Source organism: Liolophura sinensis, chromosome 8 (assembly GCF_032854445.1).
Source record: "Liolophura sinensis isolate JHLJ2023 chromosome 8, CUHK_Ljap_v2, whole genome shotgun sequence".
Classification (NCBI taxonomy): Eukaryota; Metazoa; Mollusca; class Polyplacophora; order Chitonida; family Chitonidae; genus Liolophura; species Liolophura sinensis.
The window spans coordinates 7,567,190-7,592,576 of NC_088302.1; the positions used below are offsets into that span (position 1 = coordinate 7,567,190).

The 25,387-nt window shown below is 39.6% G+C and overlaps 1 protein-coding gene across 1 annotated transcript; it reads left to right on the forward strand.

Moving 5' to 3' along the window:
* Positions 1–9,076: 9,076 nt before the first annotated feature.
* On the forward strand, positions 9,077–22,582 carry LOC135472506 (sodium- and chloride-dependent creatine transporter 1-like). The gene is made up of 12 exons (XM_064752031.1): positions 9,077–9,227; positions 10,460–10,591; positions 11,162–11,414; positions 11,696–11,828; positions 13,058–13,192; positions 15,009–15,112; positions 15,454–15,578; positions 17,812–17,924; positions 19,190–19,321; positions 19,792–19,891; positions 20,575–20,684; positions 22,469–22,582. The coding sequence occupies exons 1-12, from the start codon at positions 9,077–9,079 to the stop codon at positions 22,580–22,582; spliced, it is 1,602 nt and encodes a 533-aa protein (XP_064608101.1).
* The last annotated feature ends 2,805 nt before the right edge of the window (positions 22,583–25,387 follow it).

Below are 25,387 nucleotides of genomic sequence, written 5' to 3' on the forward strand. Positions count from 1 at the left end.
AAAAAAAAAACAAACCAAAAAAAAAAAAAAACAGAAGCAGAACAAGAGTGAAGACAAATTATCCAGCACCTATAGATAAATAGAGATTGTGTTGTTTTTTCACTCCAAATGCGTTTCAAGTCAATAACTTCCACTGCCTATTTATGACTATGAAGTTCAGAGAAAAACTGTTCCATTAAACCACACCCAAAGTTTAACTGGGGTAGACTCAGACTCGACACTGCCCAATAAAGCAAGCTGTGTAGATACTAAAAGAGCTAAAGACTAAAAGAGACAGCTCTGTTTCAAGTGAATTGTTGTCATAGCATTGAAGGCTGGTTCAATCTGTACATGACTATGTTTACAGTGTTTTGGCTAGGTTTGGCATGGAATGCTCGCGTCTACCCTCATCAGGAGTCCACGACAAAGATAAAGTTAGTATAAGCTATAAATTGGATTTATGCAGGATTTCACCTATGTTCTTGCCTCTATGGTAGCCGAATAGAGGACGAAAAGAAAATATTTCATTAGAGTCTTTATTTCCTTCAATCAGATGCCAGTATTTGTTAAGGATGTTTCTAATATCCCTTTGACGATTGTGATAAGTAGTTATAAAGCGTATTTGTTTGTTGGACACCACTGTGGTAGTCTTGTTTTTCCGGAGCAGTCTCATAGGACCGTCCTCAAATTTTATTTTGTTGACACTGGAATCAAACTCATTTTCCGAGTATCCTCTCATGAGCAATTTAGATTTTAAGTGCCGATTTCTTAAAGAAATCCAGCGTATTGTTGCAGTTACGACACTACCTCATAAAATATTTAAAGCAGGACGAGTGGTGTGGCGACCCCCTTCGTAGATATTTCTTCGTTTCGGTGTGCTTTGAGTAACCTTTCAGAGCAAGGATGGAATACCGCTTGAATCTCCCTTAAAAATAGAGATGTCCAGAACGTTCATTTCTGAATTTGAAGTCCCATAAGTAAATTCAAAGAGTGAGTGTTTTTGGTTCGTAAGTCCAAAGAGATGTTCAGCCAAAAGTCTGTTAGACTTCATGATAATAAGTCCATCATCTCTGAATCGTTTGTGAAAGATTATGCTATAGCAATGCTGAAATTAGTTCAGGATCTGACTGATGTGCCTGAAAACGGCAATGTCGCAAAGTTCATGGGAGGGGACTGCACCCTGGGGCGCACCCACTATCTGCTTGAAATGTTTGTCCGTTAATTTAAACTCATTAGAGGTCAGCAATTTTCAAGAGTGGCTGATCAGAGAGGCAACTTATATCATATTCGATGTCATGGTAAAGGGACATGAAGCATGAAGGGGCTAGTGCAACGACTGGTTAACCCTTATCAGTATATTGACTTGAGCGGGGCGGCTTACTTGCCTTTGGTAAGTCGTCTCAGTAAAGCAGCACTAGAGCAATAAAAGAGCGGTGGAAATCCGTCTTGCAACAAGGAGGTACATTACATACACCCTAAGGGATTCCTTCATCGTCATATGACTGAAAAATTGTTGAGCACGACGTTAAACCCCAAGCATTCTCTCACTCACTCTCCACAGAGTCATTAGCTAGAGGCTGGGTAATTTGATATTTGCGTTTAAAAGCAGTGTCCCTTTGCTTAATACCGCTCTTAGTATTGTGTAAGTGAAACTTAGTTCTCATGTGTAAAATCTGACATAAGGTCTAGAGGGCCAATATATAGGTTTCGGGCAACCTATATGTCCTTTAGATAGGAGAAGATTACGTCCTCCGTAATACACGACAGAGGTAACTGATAAACTGTTTAGCAGTGTCCAGCGCTTTTGCTTTTATTTTAAATTTCTCTGTAGTGAAACGTTCTATACATTTTGTCTTTAACTTTAGTCTTAAAAGAGAATATTTTTGAAGGCATTTCGTACTGAGCAAGTGCGCTTCAGAAACGTACGTTAACCCAAGCTTATGCGCTTCGACTAAGGGGTATGCTTATCCTGAAATAAGCAGTAAACGGTACTAAGCCTAGCATGCTGGGCTTGTGTACTACTGGGAGGGCTAGTCGACATTTATATGGGGTAGAGCGCCGACATCAATGAGAACAGCAGCTGATTTCGCAGAGAAAGACAAAACTATGACCGGATTTGTGCTTCTTTATGCACAGTCTTTCTGGAAACATACATTAGCTAGCATGAGACATAAGCTCAAGGAATTCCAGAAGATGTACACCACTGAAGGTGGGTGGATAGCGAATAATCTGAAGAGTTCAGAGGCAAAACCGCAAATCCAAGGGAAGCAGCCTGAAAAGCATGCTGAATGCAGGGCATGGCTGGAGTGTCGTGGGAGAATTGACATCATGGGTTCGGAGCCATGTAGTCTCTTTCAGCCTTGTATAATTTACACAGCTTGCTGTAATGGACAGTGTCGAGTCTGATTCTACCCCAGTTAAACTTTGGGTGTCGCTTGCTCGATCAGTTCTTTCTGATCCATATTTCACCTCAACAATTACATTTTTCTCCGCCACTGGACACCGATATGGGCGTCAATTATAAGAATTCAGCACTTCATATAACTTAATGTAGTTCCTAATTTTACACGCTGGAAATTGCTTTCAATGTCTCTGCGGCCGTCCATTACACAATTGTCGTTTTGTCTGTGACGAGCAAAGACAAGTGTTATAAGTTTAATTTTGTGCAGTATGTTCATATTATTTCACCCTGAGCGTTAACACAGAAACAATAAGAGAGTTTGTTTTTGTCTGTTTTTGGGCCTGGCATATTCATGTAATGACGAGATTGTTTTCCCCTAGGTAAAGTGGCCACACAATAGATACACAGCCTCTGTGTTTTACGCAGCGGAAATGCGTTGGGAAGTCTTATAGTTTGTTAATTAAATAATTGACCGAAATTGGTCATCGCTGTTTTTGTTCACGAATTTTGACTCTCATATCAAATAGATTTTGATTTAGATTTATTCCGGTTTGCATTAATCGCCAGGGCCAAGTTGTTCGAAAGTGCATTAGCTAAGACTGGTATTAAGTCACGTTGTATATTTAAATTTTCAGCCAAGCTCAGCAGCCAATGCAGATCTCCAAAGTTAAAGTATGTCATCAGGAGTTTTAGTTTATATTTAATATAATGTTGCATAATTTTTGTAGGCTATGTACAAAATTGAAGACTTGGCTTAAAATTAAATCTGGTATTAAGTCAGACCAATTTTGCCCTGATCAAGAGCTTCATGAAATTTCGGCCTGTGGTAGTATTTACATGTCACAGCACATGGTATAGTTATTCAGTGCTCTGCTGCGTTTTCATAGGAAGACATGTAAAAGAGGCACCAATAAGTTGTTACCGTTTGTTATGTCCAGAAGAACCATATTCACAAGTTTTCTTGTGAACTGACTTTTGTGTCCACCGTATAGACAGTCTCGAAGACGGCTGTACTATATTCTTTCATCAAGAGCCTATCTAACAAGAATTATCAAACCTTCCTGTGTTTTTAGTAGTCCTGATCATTTCGGTGCCTCATTCTCTGCCATACCGACATCCCTTAACGCCACACTGGCAGTTTTTCAAACATATTGTAGCGACCAGTTGTTGAGCTATATAGGTCTCTAATAGTCTACGCGAATAGTCCATATTGTTTGACACATGGCTTTAGGTCCATTGGTATCTTGTTGAATTCGTTCTTTAAGTTGTTCTGTAAAGCTTGACACTTAGAAGAAAGCATTATTAGCTTGCAGAGCTCTCCGGTAATGTCCAAAGCAGCCTGTAATAGGCTGCAACTGCTACTAGGCCTATATAGTGTCGTTGACAGCAACACTTTCAAGACTTAACTCATCTCAACTTTAACTGGTTGTACGAAATTTCTCTTAATCGTTGAAGGCCGCGGGACTTAAAAATTCACCGTCATACACGTAACGACTGGAGTACATCCCCAGTTGAGCCCTGTTTTTATTTCGCATACACGAGCGCTTAGTTGGGTCCAGTTGGGCCTTAAAAGAGCATATCAATGACAATATTTTGGGTTGTACATGTACGGACTTTACCTGAACAGCCACTCCCTTACAACACTGGTATGTAGAGTTGATCAGTAAAAGGTTCAGACTTCTCAGAGTATCACTAACACTTGTATCTACTGTAACGTTTGGAATTCTCTAAAACTCAACAAAATATTCTTAATCGAGGCTCCAAGAAGTCATCAATCTACCTAAGCCAGATTGTTGAATCTTCTTTGTTTGAAAATGGATGCATTATTAGCTAGCTTCACGGAAAATGTCAGGCGCAATAATTGTGAATTATTCATGTTTGTTTTGTCCGTAGTTTTTAGTCTGAAAAAATTGGAATCTTCATCTGCGTCTGACATTTTAAACCAATGCCTACAACACCCCTCTCCAATCCCCCCTCCACCTCCCAAAAATCGAATGTTTCCAAAAGTTTTAAAATCATACGGAGATTGTCTTGTTTTTCGAGTGCCAGTGTGCCACATGTATACCCTATGACCATACATTTCGTCCATGACTTACTTGTCCATTTTTCCTGATTCTGAGAATTCTATTGATTTTAGAAAGGTGTCTTGAGGTTTGCCGGGAACACGGGGTGATATTCTATTGGAAAATTGTGACTTTCAGCTCCTACAATAATATTTTGAGATACATATTTGCCTCTAAAAATGCACTTATCTGGACAAAGTGTTAGGTCATTCAGGACAGTCCCTATGTGTCCACGGTGATGTTGGGGGAATTAATCGCTTTGCACTGCTAAGCCCTGACAGTCAGGCTTTTGGTGCTTACGAAATCCTTCCAAAGATTTATTCTTGTTCCAGTAGCCGTGTACGAGAAAACCTTGTTCTGCATTCCAAGCGTTGTAAAGTTCATTTCGCTGTGCAGCAGGTATATATGAGTAGCGCGTAACGCTTGGCCGTTAGAATCGTAATGTAACACTCTTAGGAAACATACCCTAACCATTGTAGATGGAAGGAGCCTCCAAGGAACTGGATTCTTACACAAAAAAGACAAACTTCAATGGCTGGTTTTGGATTCACTGTAAGATTTTCCACCATCTGATCTGGTTTTTGAAGAGGGTTTTCAATAACACGGCATAGGCAAAATTCAGCCTACCGATCCTGGATCTTGTGTAGTTCCATGTGGAACATCTATAGCACAACATGGAGGCTTGCACATATCGGTACTCTGTGAGTTTATACCTTCGACTGGCATGTGAGATTTGGCTGATACATCTGACCCCGGTTCATATACTCGTTTGTGACTAACGAAGGGCACTAAATATTTAAAAGGCACATATTTAAAAGGTTATCTTCGACTGAATCGAAAGAGTCCTTCTAGGCTGCACTCTCTATAGACGTTTAAAAAATCACTGTATTTATTATATAACAATGTATGAAACATTTATAATAATCGTTTATAGGTGCAATGCCGCTAACTGCAGATGTGACAGTCAATAGTAAAGTGGTTTACTAAAGTAATGGCTGTATGGGGCTTTTGGGTGTTTGTTTTTTGTTGCTGTTTATTTGTTGAGGGATTCTTTCGATTTTTTTTTGGATTTTTTTTTATCTGGGATATCGGTTCTGTTTATTACACAGACTTAAACTAATAAGAGCTTTGGTTTATATAAGGACGACCTAAATTAGCTTACATTTGTACGCCTGTAAAACATTGCTCGTAGAAGAACGGCTGTTGTTGATATTTAAACTTTTGATATAAATCTATGTGGCATAAACTCCAACAATATATTAATCAAATATCGGATAGGAAAAATGCGAAACATGCCGCCCGCTCAATGAAGTGCATGGGCGGGGTGGGGGGGGCGGGGGTGGGGGGGTGGGGGGGAGGAGGGGTGTGTGTAAATGGTATGTTCACATAGCTCGTTGAAATTTCACGCTGCCCTACTGCCCTAATATGATACCAGATAAGCACCATTAAGCGAGTCAGAGGTCTCCAGACTTACCCTCACTGTGCAGTCATCATTCTAACTGTGAATCCAGATCAAACTTGATGCACCAAGGAGGCACATTACATGCGCTCTTTGGACTCCTTCGTCGTCATATGACTGAAAAATGTTAAGTACGACGTTAAACTCCAAGCACTCACTCACATGTTAACTACTGCTATTGTACACTTTAAGTAACTCCTTAGTAATGAACCGGAAACAAATATTACCATATGTTTGAGCTTCGCCTCATTTGTAACTGTTGATTTTAGTACTATGATGGTGTGATATCTAATGACGATTCTGCTAGTGCGGGGTTACCGTGAGCGAAGACTACTTTCAATAAAGAAAGGTTCATGTACATTTCAATATCTTGATTCTCCATATGTTTCAACATGACAGAGTCCCTGACTACAAAACCACGTGACCAGTAATAACGTGGTTAACCAAGCTCTTGGTAACTTTCCACTGGCTATCGACAGCAGGACACCTTTACATCGTTACAGCTCTTAAACTACAGTTGCCATGGTAACACACATTTAAGTATTAGTTATTGTCTGCTGATGTGCCTGTTGTTGAGCGCATCTACCAAAAACAAAAAAACTAAAACTAGATGTATTTTTAGGCCTGGATAATACGCTGTCTGCGCCATCTACGAATTCTTATTTTCACAGTCGATCGCGCTCTGTGTTAGTCTGGACAGTCACGCTCTTTGTTAGTCTGGTTTGCATGGTAGGTATTTGGGACCATCTATTGGTATTTATCGTCACTGCATAAGAATTCGAGTAAGTATGTGATGCATATCTAATAAATGTATTTGAATGTTAATTTGCCGTTTGTATGCAAACATATGCATTCAATCTGAATTATGATAATATTTATGAATAAATTAAAATTATAAATATGACCAAATTCAGGTTGAACACATTTATTAGCGGAAGAGACCACATTCTAGTGCAAATATATTTATTAAACATGTGTTACATCCTTATTTATAACATTATTACACAAAGACTATATACACCAAAAGGTGGTTCCAAATACCTACCATACAAAAACTATTTTCAAGTGCCTGTTAGTATTTAACGGAAAATCGGCAAAATATTAAAGGCCTAATCAACTTTTCGCACTTTTTCATCTAAACTTGTAATGTAATTTTTATGTTTTCTCCACCTTTAAAGGATACATGAAATGGTGTTATAAATCGAAATGTATGGTTTAACGACAATGAAGAAAGATAATTGATAAAATTAAGAAAAAAAATTATTTCTTAATTCCTCTATTTTCCGTCAATGGTCGGAAATGGTAAGATCGATGAACATAACTGGAAACGCTGGACGAGCTGTGCGCCCCCAACTCGGGCTCTCCCTGTGAAAAAGTTAGTTTGACAGCTATCGCCCTTGACGCTACTTAATTTCGACCTTCAGGGCATTAGAAAACTATAGTTTAAAGCCGTCTCTACGCCCAAGAAGAAAGCTGAAAAGCTATTTGCACTTCTTTATGTTGGGCTGTATCATATCATTCGAATTAGAGAAAAACAATCGTTTCATGTACCGTTTAAAGAAAACAGTATGCGCCCAGTATGCTGCACAAAGGAGAATATTGACTTTAAATCGCTGGAATCACTAAACCCGCTATGAGAAATACATCGAAACAGACATTCGTATACCCGGCCTCACCCAATAAGTATATTCGTCGAAACGGACATAGCACCCGTCAACCAATAATCGTTCCAGGTCAATAATCGCCAAGAACTAAGAAAGTAGAGAAAGTATGAAATTAGGTCGGAATCCTGCAAAGAGAAGCGGTCAGCAGTATTAAATGATGTTTAAAGTATGTTCTGCGCGAATGAGTGAGATCAATGTTGAAATCGTGCACCGTGCTAGTGTCTACGTTGTCGATAATAAAATATATGTATCTCCTTTGCGCATTGATTGGAACGTTCCTTCAACGTGGCGATCTATAATCCAACACGATGAAGAGACAAGCCCTAGCCGCGGGTTACAGATCTCAGACTAGATTATACACGCATTCCTCGATCCCAATTACTAATATTTACAACACGACAGGTAATTATAAAATGCATCCTCATTGAATGGAGGGCATGTTTTCTATGACGCTGCAGGCCACAGGTATAGTAATGCAATCCGGTAGAAACTGAACGAGTAAAAAGTAATAAATTCGGTATTTGTTGGTCGTAATTAACTGTAATTTTGACCTATATGGAAGATCATGGCTTAAAGACGTGTCTTGTTTTTGAGGATGTTTTTTTTAATACACCAGGATTACAATTGCTTGCATCACAGTGACTTTCTTCTACTTTGAAGTATCAGGCCATCTTGTCCGCACACTGCGTCTAAAAGAAATAAAAAGGGTTGGATAGAAGCCACGGTTCTGCTGGGTCAGAGCTACATTCTTAAATCGTTATATAAAACAAGAAATCAGTGCTTGGTCACGTAATGGTTTACACGGAGAAGGCGCAAAAGGTAGATGTGGAAGGACGTAGCATATGTCGTTCGTGACTGCCTTCAACACCCAGTGGAGTGGCTCTTGTGACAGTGGCTTTCGGTAGCCAGAAGAGCCAGTAGTCGACGGTGCAATCCTGAGTTAGTCACTACATTGACAAAGGTGAGTGGTTTACTCCGTGGCATTCGGTTTTCTCCTTCCATATAACTGCCCACCGTTATATAAATGAAAGACTCATGACCTTCATCCATGTGTTAGAAATGGGAAATTCTTGAGTACGCCGTTAAGATAAATCAAATCAAAACGAAACTTCCGATGCATACATATTTTGTACTTAACTTAATTTCATGCTAAATAAATTAAATTGCTCTAGATTTAGTTGGAACAAATAGTCTACGCTGATTAGTATGAGAAGCAATGCATATACAAAATTTGATTTTTCAGCAGAACAATAACCCTTCCATTTAAAATCGAATACGCAAACCCTTGCTTGATGATGGGTGTAATATTATAAGTCCTTATTTGAACCTTAATGTTGACGATTAAAATTAGCTATCTGGATATGAGGGGATATCATTGTATGCACTCAAATGTCCCCTAGATACTAAACTTGTATGGCGCCAAAACATAGTGTTAAGTTGTGCAAAATGTAAATCGAGTCATTACAGAACGGAATTCTGCTTGAATACACCTTGTAGGAAAGTTATCTAGATGGAAACGACAGAAAGCCCGGTTAAAAGGAGAGCAGAAGGAAGAGGGCAATGGAAGCGTCCAATAGAATTCATCCTCTCGCTGGTGGGTTTCTGTGTTGGAATGAGCGGTGTCTGGAGGTTTCCGTACTTAGCCATGAGGAACGGCGGCGGTGAGTGCTCGGAACTAATTCACACCTTTTTGGCTGGAATAAACCCCGTCCAGGCTATCAAACATCGTTCAACTTTTGCTAGCTCAACAGCAAACTGAATGCTGTTGAGCTAAGTAGAGCGCCCCGTCCACACTACAAATCAGATAGGTCAACATTGTCCTACACTGTTGTCGTGTGTTGAGATGTGTTTTTTTTAGCAAATTTCCGATAAATTGGAGGGAAATTTCCATCTTTCTCTCCAATGCATGAGATACAATGACTTTCTTTAATCCTTGTCTTTGCAATCTTGTAATCTTGTAGAGAGTGTTATACAGACAAGCATATTTTTCATACTCCTGTATCAACAAAACTGTCTTCTCGTAAGACCAGTTTCATAAGACCAGTTTCTTAAGAAGGTCACGTGATTGCCTACTTTCACTCAACTTTACTCAATTTGTTGACAAAAAATACACATGTACATTTCCCATTCAACAATGTTGGATGGTGTTGAGTGTCTTTGAATGAAGTTGAAGAACCCGTCCAGACTACTTAACACGGCTCAACACAAATACATTTCTTTTAGCATTTTTGAACAATGTCAAAACCGCAGACCTTCATATACCAGCCCTCAACCAATATGGACGTTCCTAGTTAATAATCACAAAAAGGTCAATCCACAAAGATAACGTTGAACAAAAACCACCAAAGATCTAAAAAGTACGTAAAGTATGGAATGAACGATTATGGCTTAACGCCATATCGGCAATATCTCAGCCATATCGTGGCGACGTAAAGTATGGAATGAAGAAGGATTTACGTCAGGAGAAACTGTCAAAAGTTTTCAATGTTGTGTGAGTGAGCGAGAGGGGTGGGAGTTGTACCCCAGACTATGTACATGGTAACACTGTATACTAGTGGTAAATCAGGTGGGACAGAAAATATAAATAATAAATGGGGCTTTCAATGATAAAGGAATGCGAAAGGTAAGTAAACAAATCAGACGTTTGGAGGCCGGTATGAAAGCTAAGCCTTGACCAAAGATCACATGCAGCCAGGAATTAACTGGAACCATTACAATATACTGTGACTTGTTTGGACAGGAAAACTGGTGTCTGCCTTATGACGTATTAGTCACATACCGCTCTAACAATGGTGGCTTTGGAATATTCTCCAATGTCATCATGATAACATATATGGCATTAAACCAAAAGGAAACAATCTTAATAAATAGCTTAATCTTTGACTTTTTTCAGGTGCGTTTTTGATTCCTTACGCCGTGTTTGCTGTTGTTGTTGGGATCCCGTTAGTGTTCATGGAAACGGCTTTAGGGCAATATTTCCAGCTGAGCCCCCTCCTCGTCTTCAACATGTGTCCATTATTTAAAGGTGATTCTTTATATACTTAGAAGTGCTGAGTTTTAGGACAAAAGAACAGAAAGCACCCTATTAGCTGCATGTATAAATAAGTGAAACATTTTTTCCTCAGTTCGATTTCAATAGCCACGCGTGACTATTTGCTAATTATCTCTAGTTTTACTTTTCATACTGTATAATTTTGTATTTTATCCCAAATGCCCTTGTTTTAGATAATAAAAGGCTATACAATACAATACACTGACAGAGAGGACTTCCCTGAAGTGTATACGTTTAGGCTCCCATGAACCAGAAAGAGTTTATTTGTGTATTTATTCATACTCAATTATATTTCACTTCCAATATACACGAAGGTGATCAGCATATATGGCAGGCGGAAACTGGGCAGAGCCCAACGAAAATCCACGTATAGAAGATCTTACCACGTATAGACCTATGAGAGGAGAGGAAGCCATCTTCAGCTGGACTTGAACTCACAGTGATCGCATTGATGAGATGCTCCTGGGTCAGATCAAGTTCACTATCTCTGGAAATATGAAAACCAACAGTAACGTATATTCATTCGGATTTTCTCTATTCAAGGACTTGGCATTGCAACAACGTTGGTGTCATACCTTGGCTTTGTCTACTATATGGTGATCCTGGCTTGGACGCTTTACTTCTTGGCCATGTGTTTCACACCAGTCTTGCCCTGGACAACGTGTGATCAATCTTGGAATACAAACTCCTGTGTACCGCTGTTTAGGGAATCCAGCGACAATCTGGAGAATATGTCTGTCATCAGACAATTTCCCGCCAATGTAACAGGAACAATGGCCACTGAAGAGTTTTGGACGTAAGTATTTTAAATCTGAAATCCGTTGTGCGCGGATAGGGACGGATGTATAGCTTTTGAAACTGCCTTGGATTGTTTCCCAACAGAAAGTGTTTCGAAACACAATGGCAATCACGCATTAAGTTTGTTGTACATATTTCCCCTACTCATATAATGAAGACAGCTCGAAACCATGCTTTGTCTCTTTCTAGTTTTACTGGCTTGTTAGTTCATTGGCTATATCTTTTAAACAGGAACATGTCGTGCAGAAATGTTTAAATGTCACTGTTTTCGGTGTACAGGAATAATGTGCTGCAGATTTCGTCTGGTATCGAGGAACCTGGGCGCATTCCCCTACATTTGTTCCTAGCTCTAATGGCAGCATATGCTCTTGTGTACGTTTGTATCTTCAAAGGAATAGAGTCGTCGAGGATTGTAAGTGGTCTCCTGTAAGACAGACTAGAGTGGATTTGCACTGGATAGTTTTAATAGAGGAACGTTTAAAATATTAGTAATTTAAATCTAGGCGTCGAATTAGACGTTCGTATACAAATCATCATCCTTTAATTGACGTTCTAGGTCAATAAATCACAAGATACATTTCTAAAGCAACCTTCAACATAAATCACCACAGAATTAATTTTTCTTCTGTGGAAACGATTCCATCGTCATGAATAAAAAATCTTGTTTGGTGTTTGGCGCCGTTTTTGCAAACAATTCATTACGATATCAAAAAACTGTAAAAATGCTGCCAAAATCTTGTAACAAATATGGTCTCCAATGTCTTGTTGAAAAATAAATTCCATAAAGATATCAAAAACTAAGAGTACAAATACCACTGAACTTGTGAACTGCTTGACTATATAAACGAAACTAACACATTACTTAACATGCTGTGTTACGTTTATGTAGCATGCTGTATATATCACACCCAGTGCCCCGTGTTCGCTGTTTAACATACTGTGCTATGTTTTATGTTAGCATGCTGTGTATATCACACGCAGTGCCCCGTCTTCTCTGTTTAACATATTGTGTTATGTTTTATGTTAGCATGCTATGTGTATATCATACCCAGTAGCCCGTGTTCGCTGTTTAACATATTGTGTTATGTTTTATGTTAGCATGCTGTGTATATCACACGTAGTGTCCCGTGTTCGCTGTATAACATGCTGTGTTATGGTTTATGTTGGCATGCTGTGTGTATCACACGTAGTGGCCTGTTTTCGCTGTTTAACATGCTGTGTTAATGTTAGCAGGCTGTGCGTATCATACCCGGTGCCCTGTGTTTGCTGTTTAACATATTGTGTTATGTTTTATGTTAGCATGCTGTGTATATCACACGTAGTGTCCCGTGTTCGCTGTATAACATGCTGTGTTATGGTTTATGTTGGCATGCTGTGTGTATCACACGTAGTGGCCTGTTTTCGCTGTTTAACATGCTGTGTTAATGTTAGCAGGCTGTGCGTATCATACCCGGTGCCCTGTGTTTGCTGTTTAACATACTGTGCTATGTTTTATGTTAGCAGGCTGTGTATATCACACGCAGTGGCCCGTGTTCGGTGTTTAACATGCTGTGTTATGTTTTATGTTACTAGGCTGTGTATATCACACGCAGTGCCCCGTGTGCGGTATTTAACATGCTGTGTTATGTTTTATGTTGCCAGGCTGTGTATATCACAGTTAGTGCCCCGTGTTTACTGCTTCTACTCCTACTGGGCTGGCTTCTTTCCAGGCCTGGCTCCACAGATGGACTGATGTTTTACATCACTCCTCGCTGGGAGAGAGTCGCACATTTTCAGGTAACTCTCACACCTGGTTTTCTTATTCTGTCATTTTTTCAAAAAGTTCAAAGTTCAAAACTTTTCAAACAATCTTGTAACTTGTTAAATTGTTGTAAAACCGTTTATGTATGTGCCAGGGTAGTACATAATGGACAGTCATTAGTGTCTCTGCACGTATTATGTATTAAAATTTGCTGTCGCTGTGAGTTCAAGTCCAGTTCATTTTGATTTGACACGCTTAATAAAAATCATCTTTTGTATAATGTTATAACTCTAAATAAGGCTTGTAACTCCCTCTAAAATTTCTGCCGCTACCTTTGAAAGATGCTTAATTTGTACCAGAGTGATTATCAGTTGCATCTTGACAGGACCCAATATCATGAATTCTTTATCTACATTTTTACGTCCTATATAGCAGCACCTAGGGGCAGTTATTAAAAACTATGTTAAAAGTTAAACCAGGATTATATGTTAATACCGGTTTTGGCCGCCCACAAAACTAAGGGGTTTTAAACCAGCATAAAGTTAATACCTTTGTCTTTTCCAATGTCAGTGAGGTAATGAGTATGAAACGTCACGCTTCCATGCTGTGTCACGCCAGCGGGAAGACAAAAACACAAATCTGAAATCATCACCTGGGATATTATATTCACTATAAGCACGCATGAAATGAAAATATTGCTGCCTAGTTCAAGGTTTTGTAACTTATTGCCTCTACTTGTACGGTACGTATTATGCGTTCATTTGTACTAAAGGCATTAAGTAAAGTAGGTCTACACATAAATTCTTCTATTGTAGCACAGCATAAAAAACACAGGTTCTCGTTTGCTTTGTGTCAGTGTACTGCGACTAACGAGAAGAATGAAATATTTACTTATTTATTTATTTAACGTCATCTTCAAGAAGTTTTCTATTATATGATAGCGGTCAGTTTTAAGGTGGTGGAATCTGGAGTACCCGTTGTAAACCACCGGCTATTGGCAAGTTGCTGACAACCTTTCTCTCTTGAGACGTGCAGACATTCGCGCCATGTTGGTGGTAGACGAGTGGTCTTCAGCGATTGTAGGTTTAAATGAAGACTTAGCAAACAGCGACACAAACGCCGTGTTAGTATCACTTGGATCTCCACGGGCCTTAATGCATCTCGATTGATTTATTTATTTGTTTGATTGGTGTTTTACGCCGTACTCAAGAATATTTCACTCATACGACGGCGGCCAGCATTATGGTGGTTGGAAACCGGGCACAGCCCGAGGGAAACCCACCGTTGCTGGCACACCTTCCCACGTACGGCCGGAAAGGAAGCCAGCATGAGCTGGACTTGAACTCACAGCTCCTGGGTCATTACGCGGTAACCAACTGAACCACGCAGCCCCCCCCCCCCCCCCCTCTGGATTGAGATTAGCACCATATCGCTGAACCATCGCAAAACGAAATATTGGGAACACCACAGCAATCAATCACTCAATCAGTCAATCAAGTAATCATGTGCAGCACAAAAAGCATAGTTAATTTTACTTATTAACTAGAGATTTAATACAAAGTATAAATACTTCTGGCTGGAGTGAAGCACGTGACTTCTTTCCTCGAGGGCATGCCCTTGGCATCAAGGTATCTCCACAATATGCTGAAATAGTTTTATCTTAAATCATTCATTTAAAGCATCAAAACGGTTATCATTGGTTTAATCATTTTTATTTTGACAAGTTGATTGTTCTTATTATATTGCCCATCGACAATGTGACACAAAAAGGATCATCTACATAATTTACGAGCTAAAAGGTTCGAGAAATCTTTGAAAAACTTTTATAGATTTTTATTTTTTTCCGAACAGCCTTGGTTGGAAGCCTTTCTCCACGTGTTTTACTCCATGGGACCAGGCTATGGCGGCCTTATCAACCTCTCCAGTTTCAACCCATTTCATCACAATTGTCTCAGGTCTGTTCATCTATATTAAAACTCTTCATATGATTATATCTTTACAGCAGGCACGCCATACACGTCATAACCAGTAATATATTTAAATAAATAGGCACATTTGCCTTTATTTATAAATAAATAAACCAAATGGCACATGTATACTGCGTGTCAGCCACAATGGATGCTAATTCCAGGTCAGTAATGACAGTGTCATTTGTTAGACTTTATCTACAGATCTCACAAGTTTGAAGAAATGTTAACCTGAATATTAAAAGTTGTGCTCTAAAGCTTGACGAGTTAAGACACACGTTTCCACATGTTGTAATATTTTCACCTTGTATTTTGTTTTGTACTTCCAGAGATTCTGTAATAGTTGTGATAGCAGACATCACTACGGCAATTTTCTGTGGCGCTGTTGTATTTGCTGGTGTGGGGTGCATCGCTCACCAAGCAGGGTTGCCCGTGTCTGACGTAATCACTGCAGGTAACACAGCAACATGTAAACGTAATGATTTGAAAATTTGTAGATTTAGAAATACTCATAAATGACAGTAACCTCCAGGCACGGTAATCTTCAAGAGTGGGGTATCCTTCCCATGCGCTTAGTTAGTTAGCGCGCTAGCGCAGCGTAATGACCCAGGAGTCTCTCATCAATGCGGCCGTTGTGAGTTCAAGTCCAGTTCATGCTGGCTTCCTCTCCGGCCGTACGTGGGAAGGTCTGCCACCAACCTGTGGATGGTCGTGGGTTTTCCCCAGGCTCTGCCCGGTTTCGTCCCACCATAATGCTGGCCACCGTCGTATAAGTGAAATATTCTTGAGTACGGCGTAAAACACCAATCAAATAAATAAATAAATAAATAAATCATTTCCCAAGCAGTAGTAACTTGGGATCAAGCTGAATTATTGTTCTGCCAAAGCCATAAGCCGTCGTCACAAAGGCAAGAATGAACAATAGCTAACATACACTCAAAAAGTCATCTATTAATTTAACGGAAAGTCTGTCTGGTCTGTCTGGGTGATGGTAGAATGGATTCTGCTTTTGCAGCCGATTGTTCTATTAAATATAACACACATATTTCTTTAATTCAACATAAAGATATTATGTTGATTTGCAAAATAATGTGTTATAATAGCAGAATACATTCTAGCATAACTCAGACAATAGACTCTGTGTTAAAATTTGGAGATTAATTTTTGGAGTGTACATGTAGCTTAGACTCAAGTAACTTCCTGATAAGCGGGACTAGTATACACTTCTCAGATTGTTTTTCTTTTTGGCAAAACATGGCATATAATATGTAGGCATATATCCAAGTAACAAGGTTTTCGATGAGAAACAAAACAAAAACAATTAAATTAATTAATTAATTATTTAAAATTACTGTTTTCAAACACAAAGCTTGGTTAAAATGTGCATGGTGCATCAGTGACATTTGTGAGTTTCATTTCAGCTCGATTACGTCATAAAATACCACCCGAATAAAGAATTTAAAGAGCTGTTACCTTCATCTCTGTCCTCTGCATAACTTCTCGGCATTTCCTGGTCTATCAATTATAATCTACCCTCATGCTGTGGCCTCGATACTTTGTCCGCGGGTCCTGGTCTATCAGTTATAACCTACCCTCATACTGTGGCCTCAATACTTTGTCCGCAGGTCCCTGCCTTTCATTTGTAATCTACCCTCATGTTGTGGCCTCGATACTTTGTCCGCGGGTCCTGGTCTATGAGTTATAACCTACCCTCATACTGTGGCCTCGATACTTTGTCCGCGGGTCCTGGTCTATCAGTTATAACCTACCCTCATACTGTGGCCTCGATAATTTGTCCGCCGGTCCTCGTCTATCAGTTATAACATACGTTCATGTTGTGGCCTCGATACTTTGTCCGCCGGTCCTGGTCTATCAGTTATAACCTACCCTCATACTGTGGCCTCAATACTTTGTCCGCAGGTCCCTGCCTTTCATTTGTAATCTACCCTCATGTTGTGGCCTCGATACTTTGTCCGCGGGTCCTGGTCTATGAGTTATAACCTACCCTCATACTGTGGCCTCGATACTTTGTCCGCCGGTCCTCGTCTATCAGTTATAACCTACCCTCATACTGTGGCCTCGATAATTTGTCCGCCGGTCCTGGTCTATCAGTTATAACATACGTTCATGTTGTGGCCTCGATAATTTGTCCGCCGGTCCTGGTCTATCAGTTATAACCTACCCTCATACTGTGGCCTCGATACTTTGTCCGCGGGTCCTGGTCTATCAGTTATAACCTACCCTCATACTGTGGCCTCGATAATTTGTCCGCCGGTCCTGGTCTATCAGTTATAACATACGTTCATGTTGTGGCCTCGATACTTTGTCCGCCGGTCCTGGTCTATCAGTTATAACCTACCCTCATACTGTGGCCTCGATAATTTGTCCGCCGGTCCTGGTCTATCAGTTATAACCTACCCTCATGCTGTGGCCTCGATACTTTGTCCGCAGGTCCTGGTCTATCAGTTATAACCTACCCTCATGCTGTGGCATCGATACTTTGTCCGAGGGTCCTGGTCTATCAGTTATAACCTACCCTCATACTGTGGCCTCGATAATTTGTCGGCCGGTCCTGGTCTATCAGTTATAACCTACCCTCATGTTGTGGCATCGATACCTTGCCCGCAGGTCTTGGTACACCAGTTATAAACCTATCTCATGCTGTGGCCTCGATGCTTTGTCCACAGGTCCTGGTCTATCATTTATAACGTATCCTCATGTTGTGGCCTCGTTGCCGGTTCCCCAGCTCTGGGCAGTATTCTTCTTTCTCTTGATCCTAACCCTCGGGCTGGACAGTCAGGTGCGTATTGTACTGAACAGTCAGCTGTATACTGCGCCGAACAAACAGCTGCGTGTTGCACTGAGCAGTTAGGTGCGTATTGCACTGAACAGCCTGCTGTGTATTGCACCGAATAGTCAGTCAGGTGTCTATTGCGCTGAGGAGGGAGGTGTGCATTTCACTGAGCAGTCAGGTGCGTATAGCACTGACACATCGCCTGGCCCTGGATCTCGAAATTGTTTACGGAATGAAACATGACTTAGTCCTAACTTCAAAAAAATAAAATAAATAAAAAAAAATTACCCCCCCCCCCCCCCAGAAATTACTGCCTTAAAATCGTGACCTACCTTAAGATCTCTTATTTTAATGCTAAAGGTTGTCTTACTTGCGTGCAAGTCTATGTTTAAAAACTTCGGACTGTTTCAAGTCTACAACAACTTCGTAATCTCGGGGATGATATTCAACGTGCAGTGTAGAAACAGAGCCGTTAAAACCTCTATAACACACAAAATGATAACATATCAAAAAGAGAGGGATCAGTGCTTTCTCTGCAGTCGTCTTCTATCTGTCTTCCGATGATCACCTGCATGACCTAGGCTTGATTATACTGAATGTTAAATATGGTCAAGATATGACAAGAATTAATCATATATTTGCAATCGTACGTTTAGAATGACACAAACTATCTTGATTGTAGGCCTGAATTAAAGCAAGTTACAATTCATGGGAGAGCATGTAGGACTTTATTTACTTCGTGATGTTCCTGTATTTTTTGTTCTGGCTGACTTATCCATTATCCACACACGGCAATTGCTCACAGTCTCAACGATTCGTATATAGCTAAATAGCCTCCCGCGTCTCGCCCAACACGGTTATTTTGAAAAGAATAGGGACTCGTACAAATACCACTCCATTAATGTACAAATCACTTGACAACAACCTAAGAATACGTGACTTTTGCGTTTTCCTAACAAATATAAGCTGTAGGATGTAAACAATGTAAAATTGCGAGTAATATCGTCAAAATACCATTGACAGTTATATACATTCTGATCTTTTATTTCTTTTGCAGTTTCACAGTTTTAGAACAATGGCTATTGTATATTTTTCCAAAACCATGAAGAAACTAGAGGTACAAACGCATTCGACTGTAAACAAAGCACAGAACAAATCACTAAGGTACATCATAACCTTAGAAAATTTTGCCGCCATTAGGTTGAGATTTTGCTGGTTAAACCTTAAAAAAAGATTTCCTCATGACACGAATTATGTTTTGCTTGCGGCAGTTTGCCATGCTCAAGACCGTCACTTCGGGTCTTATAGACCTCCATCCCCGGATGCTGAGAAGAAGACAGCCACTGCTCGTGTTCGGTGTGCTTACCGTGTCGATGGTACTCTCGCTTCCCTTTATAACACAAGTAAGTCATTCTTTTGTTTAGAATTTCTGTCCAGGCCAAATATGACTGATTGCTGTGTAATGTACAAATCAAATGATTGATTCAGTTATTAAAATACTTAATTGGTATCGCTAAATAGAATTTATTTTCAAAAGCATCATTAACTTTGGCATTATTAATGTATAAGTGGGGTTAATGTACATATATCTGCATGCAGAAGAAACCAAACAGCACGGAACTTGCTGCCAAGGCTGAACTGCGATTTACTAATGAAAATGTACAATATACATTGCCATAATGTACGGTGGCCCATATATAACATTTTCCTTTTTTCTTAACTTGTGTAACTTTTTCTTAGGTTTCCGTTTGGATAAGAACGGTTTCCACCTGGGTGAAAACCTTTTCACCCGAGTGGAAACCTAAGAAAAAGTTACAAAAGTGAAGAAAAATGTCGTATATGGGCCACCGTAATACTGCTATGCTTTCTGTAGGGAGGAATGTATGTCTTCCAAATCGTGGACTGGTATTTATCCATTTTCACCATCCTGACTGCGGCGTTCTGTGAATGTATCATTGTCGGCTGGCTGTATGGTAAGATGTAGGATATAATAGCAGTAATTATATGGAAATTGAAATTACGAGTGGCTGTATGATAAGATGTAGGACATAAAAGTCGTAATTAGATGGAAATTAGGACTAGCTGTATGGTAAGATTTAAGGCATAAAAGGCGTAATTATTCGGAAATTGAGCCTGACTGTATAACAAGATCTAGGATATAAAAGTCGTAATTATATGGAAATTACCACTGGCTGTATGGTAAATTGTAGGATATGTAACTCGTAATTACAAGAAACATGTGGAATTTGCTCATTAAAAATAACACCTCAATGAAATGTGCTTGAATATGGATTCCGTTTGTATCTCATTATATCTCAAGTTTATATTAGGAGCCCGACAATATAAACCATTCGCCGTGGTTTCGTTTGGCTCTTTTGCTCGTTTCGTTTGAACTAATGTCGGCAATTGAGTGGAAAATATCTCAGTGTTTAGTACAAACAATATACATATTAACTGGGTATGCCTGCCTGTTATATATTTCTGTGATTCGAAATCGTATTTACCTAAAACTAATTTTAATATGATCGTTTATATGGAAAAGCCTATCTTGCCCTGACTCCTGCTCGAGCAATTTGCTGATTTATTTTTCTCTCATTTTTTCAGGTAGAATTTGGATGTATCGTGAATGCTATGCTGTTGTTATTTTTCCTGTCAGGTGGAGAACGATTTTTAGGAAACATACGAGAGATGGGCAATTTTTGCCCAAACTGGTGTCTGCAGTTTATGAAGATTTGCTGGCAATTTATTGTGCCCGTCTGTATGTTGGTAAGATGTAGAAAGTCTAGCAAGGGAGTGTTCATTGGTTGTAGGAGGCAAATTTATGCTACGTTAATTAAATCCTCTTCTTTTGCTATTTAAAAACATAAGGTTTGACCACAAAAGTTTTAGATGTGGCAGAATAAAGTAACAATTTTTATCGCAGTGGTGAAATCTTTTTTTTTTTGGTCGGCCATTACCTACAAGGCAGCAGATAGATTACGGTTTGTTCTATACGAGCTCATTTGATTCAAAGCTGGATTATCTTTTGTGCTAACGGCATGTAACAATTAAACGTTTGGTCGACTATATAAGGCTAAACGCTGTCAAACTTATCGCAGTTTGAATGCTCTCAAAAAATCCTGTGTTAAATCCATTCATAAGTCATGACTGATTAAATGTTCCTGGATCTACCGAATTAATCGTCCCTAATAACGAATCAATCCTTAATTAGGAACAGATTTACTCGTTAGATCAACACAAACGCAATCAGTCATCTCTTAAGAAACGGATTTAACTGCAGATTTTTTTGAGTGTAGGAGACTCACTCTGACAATATACGCCTTACTTCCGTAGACTTAGACTTCAATGTGCAAATTGCTGAAGTAAAACACTGACTGTGGACATACATGTACATGACCCTTTGCATTGTTTCAATGTGATTTTATATTACATGTTATGACAACACGGTATTTTGAATATGCCTAGACAAGGGACGTCTAATAAATTGCCATTAACATCACTAAACTGTACCTAATTCTGTTTAAGCCATGGTTCTAGTCTGGGTGTAAATGTTACTATTTGTGGATTTACATTAGAATCAACAATTAGAATAAAACCCAAACTGACGTAAACTGAGAAGAGGCCGTATTTCATCGGTTACATGTGACCATTTGCCAGCTATGACAATGTCGTCTCTGCTCTGGCTTTTACTGTCTATGCTGCACGCTTATCACTCTGCCTGCTTTTCCCCTGTATGCTGTACGTCTATCATACTGTTGTCGATGCTCTGGTTTTACTCTATGCTATACGCCGATCACACTGTCGTCGATGCTGTAGTTTTGCTGTCTATGCTGTACAACTTTGATTACGAGTTACATCAGCTGATAATGTATCTACACTAATATTTCAACCTTCCATTTTTGGCGTTGAAGCTATTCAAATCAGAAACAAGCAAATGTAGATGAACGCAGTTTGATAGCTATGAATAAAATACAGAAAGAAAATTAAATGCTTTCTTTCCAGTTTGCGATCGTGGTAGCTATGATAAAATTTCGCTCTCCGACTTATGGAGGTTACGTGTACCCTGAATGGACAAATGTGTTCGGGTGGATGCTAGCCATCAGTACTTCCGTACCAATTCCAGCCGTAATGGTTTATAAGCTGATAAACGCCAAGGGAACTCTAAATCAGGTATCCAGAGCATTGCTCGGCAAATCTATGTTCTGGCCTCATTGTCAGCCTTAAACTTTAAGTCCAAAGGGATTCTCTCGTAATTAACAAATTTGGTGTAAAGTACTTGCTATTCTGATGTTTTCTGTAACGTACACATTATCTGGATTGTCAACAAGTGGTTTTATCAGGCAAACTACTGTAAAAGACGAATAATATGCAAATAAAGTAAACAAACTAAAAATAGGCACTCTACGTCGTTTGTTCGGCGAAAAGATCTGCATTAATTTTCGTTTATTTTGTCTAGCTAGTCACACATACATGTATTCTTTCAAGCACGCAAACGATCGCTTGCAGCAACAACGTATAACAAAGACGGATCAATGTCTTATTTCCAACAGAGATTCAAGTCCACGACTCGTCCACAAATCGAAGTTAAGGGTGTGATGAAGGGCATTGAGATGGAGGAAGTGGACGGATTGAGCAAAAATGACGAAGGAGAGGTCATGTTGTAGCTTGAGTGGATCATGAGTGAGTCGTCATCAGTGCCTTATCCTCTCATTCTCTTGATGGCCTTGCATGGTGGTCTTTCTTAGGAATGGTTACCTGGTGCAAGTGGCCCGCTTTGCCAAACTTACACGTTTGCTATCTTCTGTGCGTGTTGATAGTTTAGATACCGTGAAGTTTTCGCAACCGCTTGAAGTGACAGCTTTTTCCTCCGGTCTCTCACTGTCCTTGACGTCATAATTAGACGTCAAGAAATTTTGTTTGTTTTACTTTCCCTCACACGTCTGGATACCTCCAGACAATATCATGAGCAAAAACTCAGACTAAAAGTAAGATAAATTTCTAAGCAAAGCGAATATAGATTCTAAACTGTATAAACAATAGTGTCTCTGTTATATACGATGTAGGCAGATGTATGCAATATATTTTTGGGCAAAATATATCTTACAATGCCCACAAGTAGTTGCTTTTGTTTGTTGCCCCCTTACAAGGTTTTCTTTTTACACCTTCCATTGTTACCTAACCACGTGCTAAGCTTAAACGGAGCTAAAAGTTATTAGAAGCCATCAGATCAGCCAGAGTCTCACCTTTATTGTCATTAAAAACAGAGAGCTATCAGTCGTCTGCTGAGTCCGGCGATTAGCTAGCCGTGCATTATTTGAGGTTCAATTATTACTCTACCCGCTATAAACATTTACCGTGCACCATGGTTTAACTTCTCTGAAATTGAGCAGTGATACCTTTATTATTGTATTCCGCTGTTTAAGCAGGGTATAGACAAGGTAAATCCTGGCATAATGCAACCAGTTTACCCACAACCAGCGCTTCACATATTTGGCACCAGCCATTGCATGGTGAGACCATGTTGAAATCTGATTGGACACGAAAATCACCATCTTCAGGAGCACCTTCCTCAAAACCACCTCAGACGATGAGATATCGGGCATGAGAGTCCAGATAATATCAAACAAGCTGAATATTTTCTTCACCGCCTTCCGTGGCCAAAATCTCGGTAAAAGTTGCTTGCAAATGGGAGGTCGAACTGAGCTGAAAGCCACACGTGCCTGTCAGCTCAGCTCGGTCCGCGCTTATGCTACCCTTTTCAAAAATTCTTCACCGATATTATGTGGGTCAGTTTATGGATAGCGTTACGGGTGTTTTGACATGTATGGTGTTTGATTTTTTACGTCCTATAATGGTATAAAAGACTATGATCTGTTTCGTCATTTTATGGAAAATAACCAGAAATTTAGTCTCTAGTAGTCCAGGATGTTTGAAGATATCTACTTGGTTGGATTCAAGAGAAACAGTCCTTGTTTAAAATGCAAACCTAGATTTTCTTCAACTACAAAAGGCAACCTGCAGGTGGCCTAATATCTTAAGCCTAACATCTTAATTCAGAGATTCTGGATTATCGGTCTATACTTGCCCTAGTAAATTATTTCAGCAAACCTTCTACTGTGTGGTGTGTTAATGTATGCCTGCTTTACACTAATAAACTACTCCATGTTTTGTGAAAATTTGCAGTTTGTTGCCAATCATTTGTGACTGACTTAAAGCCATTAGCAGCCAACTGATAATATTACGATGATATAAATATCAGACAGATTAACCTGCCATCATTTGTTTGGTTAAGGGAGACTTGCAACCGGTTGATGTGCGTGGTGCATGCTGAACGTGGAAATCCCACGTAGGTGAAATCTCAAGTACAGCTACTCGTACTGTCCCTGAAGTTTACAACAGGTACAAATCTAGTTCTAAAGGCAAAACAAGTCTCCATGAAGAACTGAAGTATCGAGGAGTAGGCATATATCTGCAACGTAATCTCACAAAGATGGGTCAATGTGCCAGTTTGTGGTTATGATTAACTTTATCCCCTGGTCCTCTGATGGTCAAATACTTTAACAGCCCAGAGAGAAATTCAAATTTTGCGATTCGTTGTCTACAAAAACATGTTTAGGAGGTCACTGCAGATAAGGACAAGCCAGGTGAAACTTTTTCTTGTTACAAGCCGATATCTCCCTTCCACCTTGGTGTACATTTCTTGAAGTGAGCGGGACAGCTGTGGATTTCAAAATTGACTTTTTTGCAGATGTTACAAAAAATATTCGAGAAATCTTAGTCATTTTGTGACAAACTAAAGCTTAAGTCTATAACTGTAATCTTGTTTATAGGTCGTTAATTGGTCCGAAAACGGAAGGTTCACTACACTAGAGTATTTGTGTTAGAGGATGTAATAGGTAACTTGTCGTACCACTGCTGTGTCTACTTATCTGATAGTGCGATCCAACACCATTATAGAGTGAGATAATAGAGAACGGTGAACTTACAGCTTGTTAAAATATAGAATGTGAAAGTTCAGATGGGTCTGAAGTGATCGTGGGTCTGGAGTGGTCATGGATCTGAAGTGGCCATGGGTTTGAAGTGGTCAGTCAGAACAAAGTTTTAGATAAGCTCTCAGACAGATTATTGGAATCAAAAGTAAAACTAAAAACTAAAGAAAGTGTACAGAATTTAGACCACGGGATCAGACCTTTCCTAAAAATTATACCATTCCTGATAAGATCAGAGTATTTAAATAGCTTAAACGGCGAGTTAATGTCAAAGTTACCCGTCACTAAACATCACTTGGCATAATTTGGAAAAGGATGTTGTCAGCGTTTTATGAAAGCCCATTGCCTAAACCAGTATGATCTTGGAGGCTGTATCTTCACGTGCATAATGATGATTTCAAACCTATAGTATGCAAGTACACAGCATGCAGTGATGTGTATGTGCGCTTGGGGTTTTACAGCCTAAGTAACAATATTTCA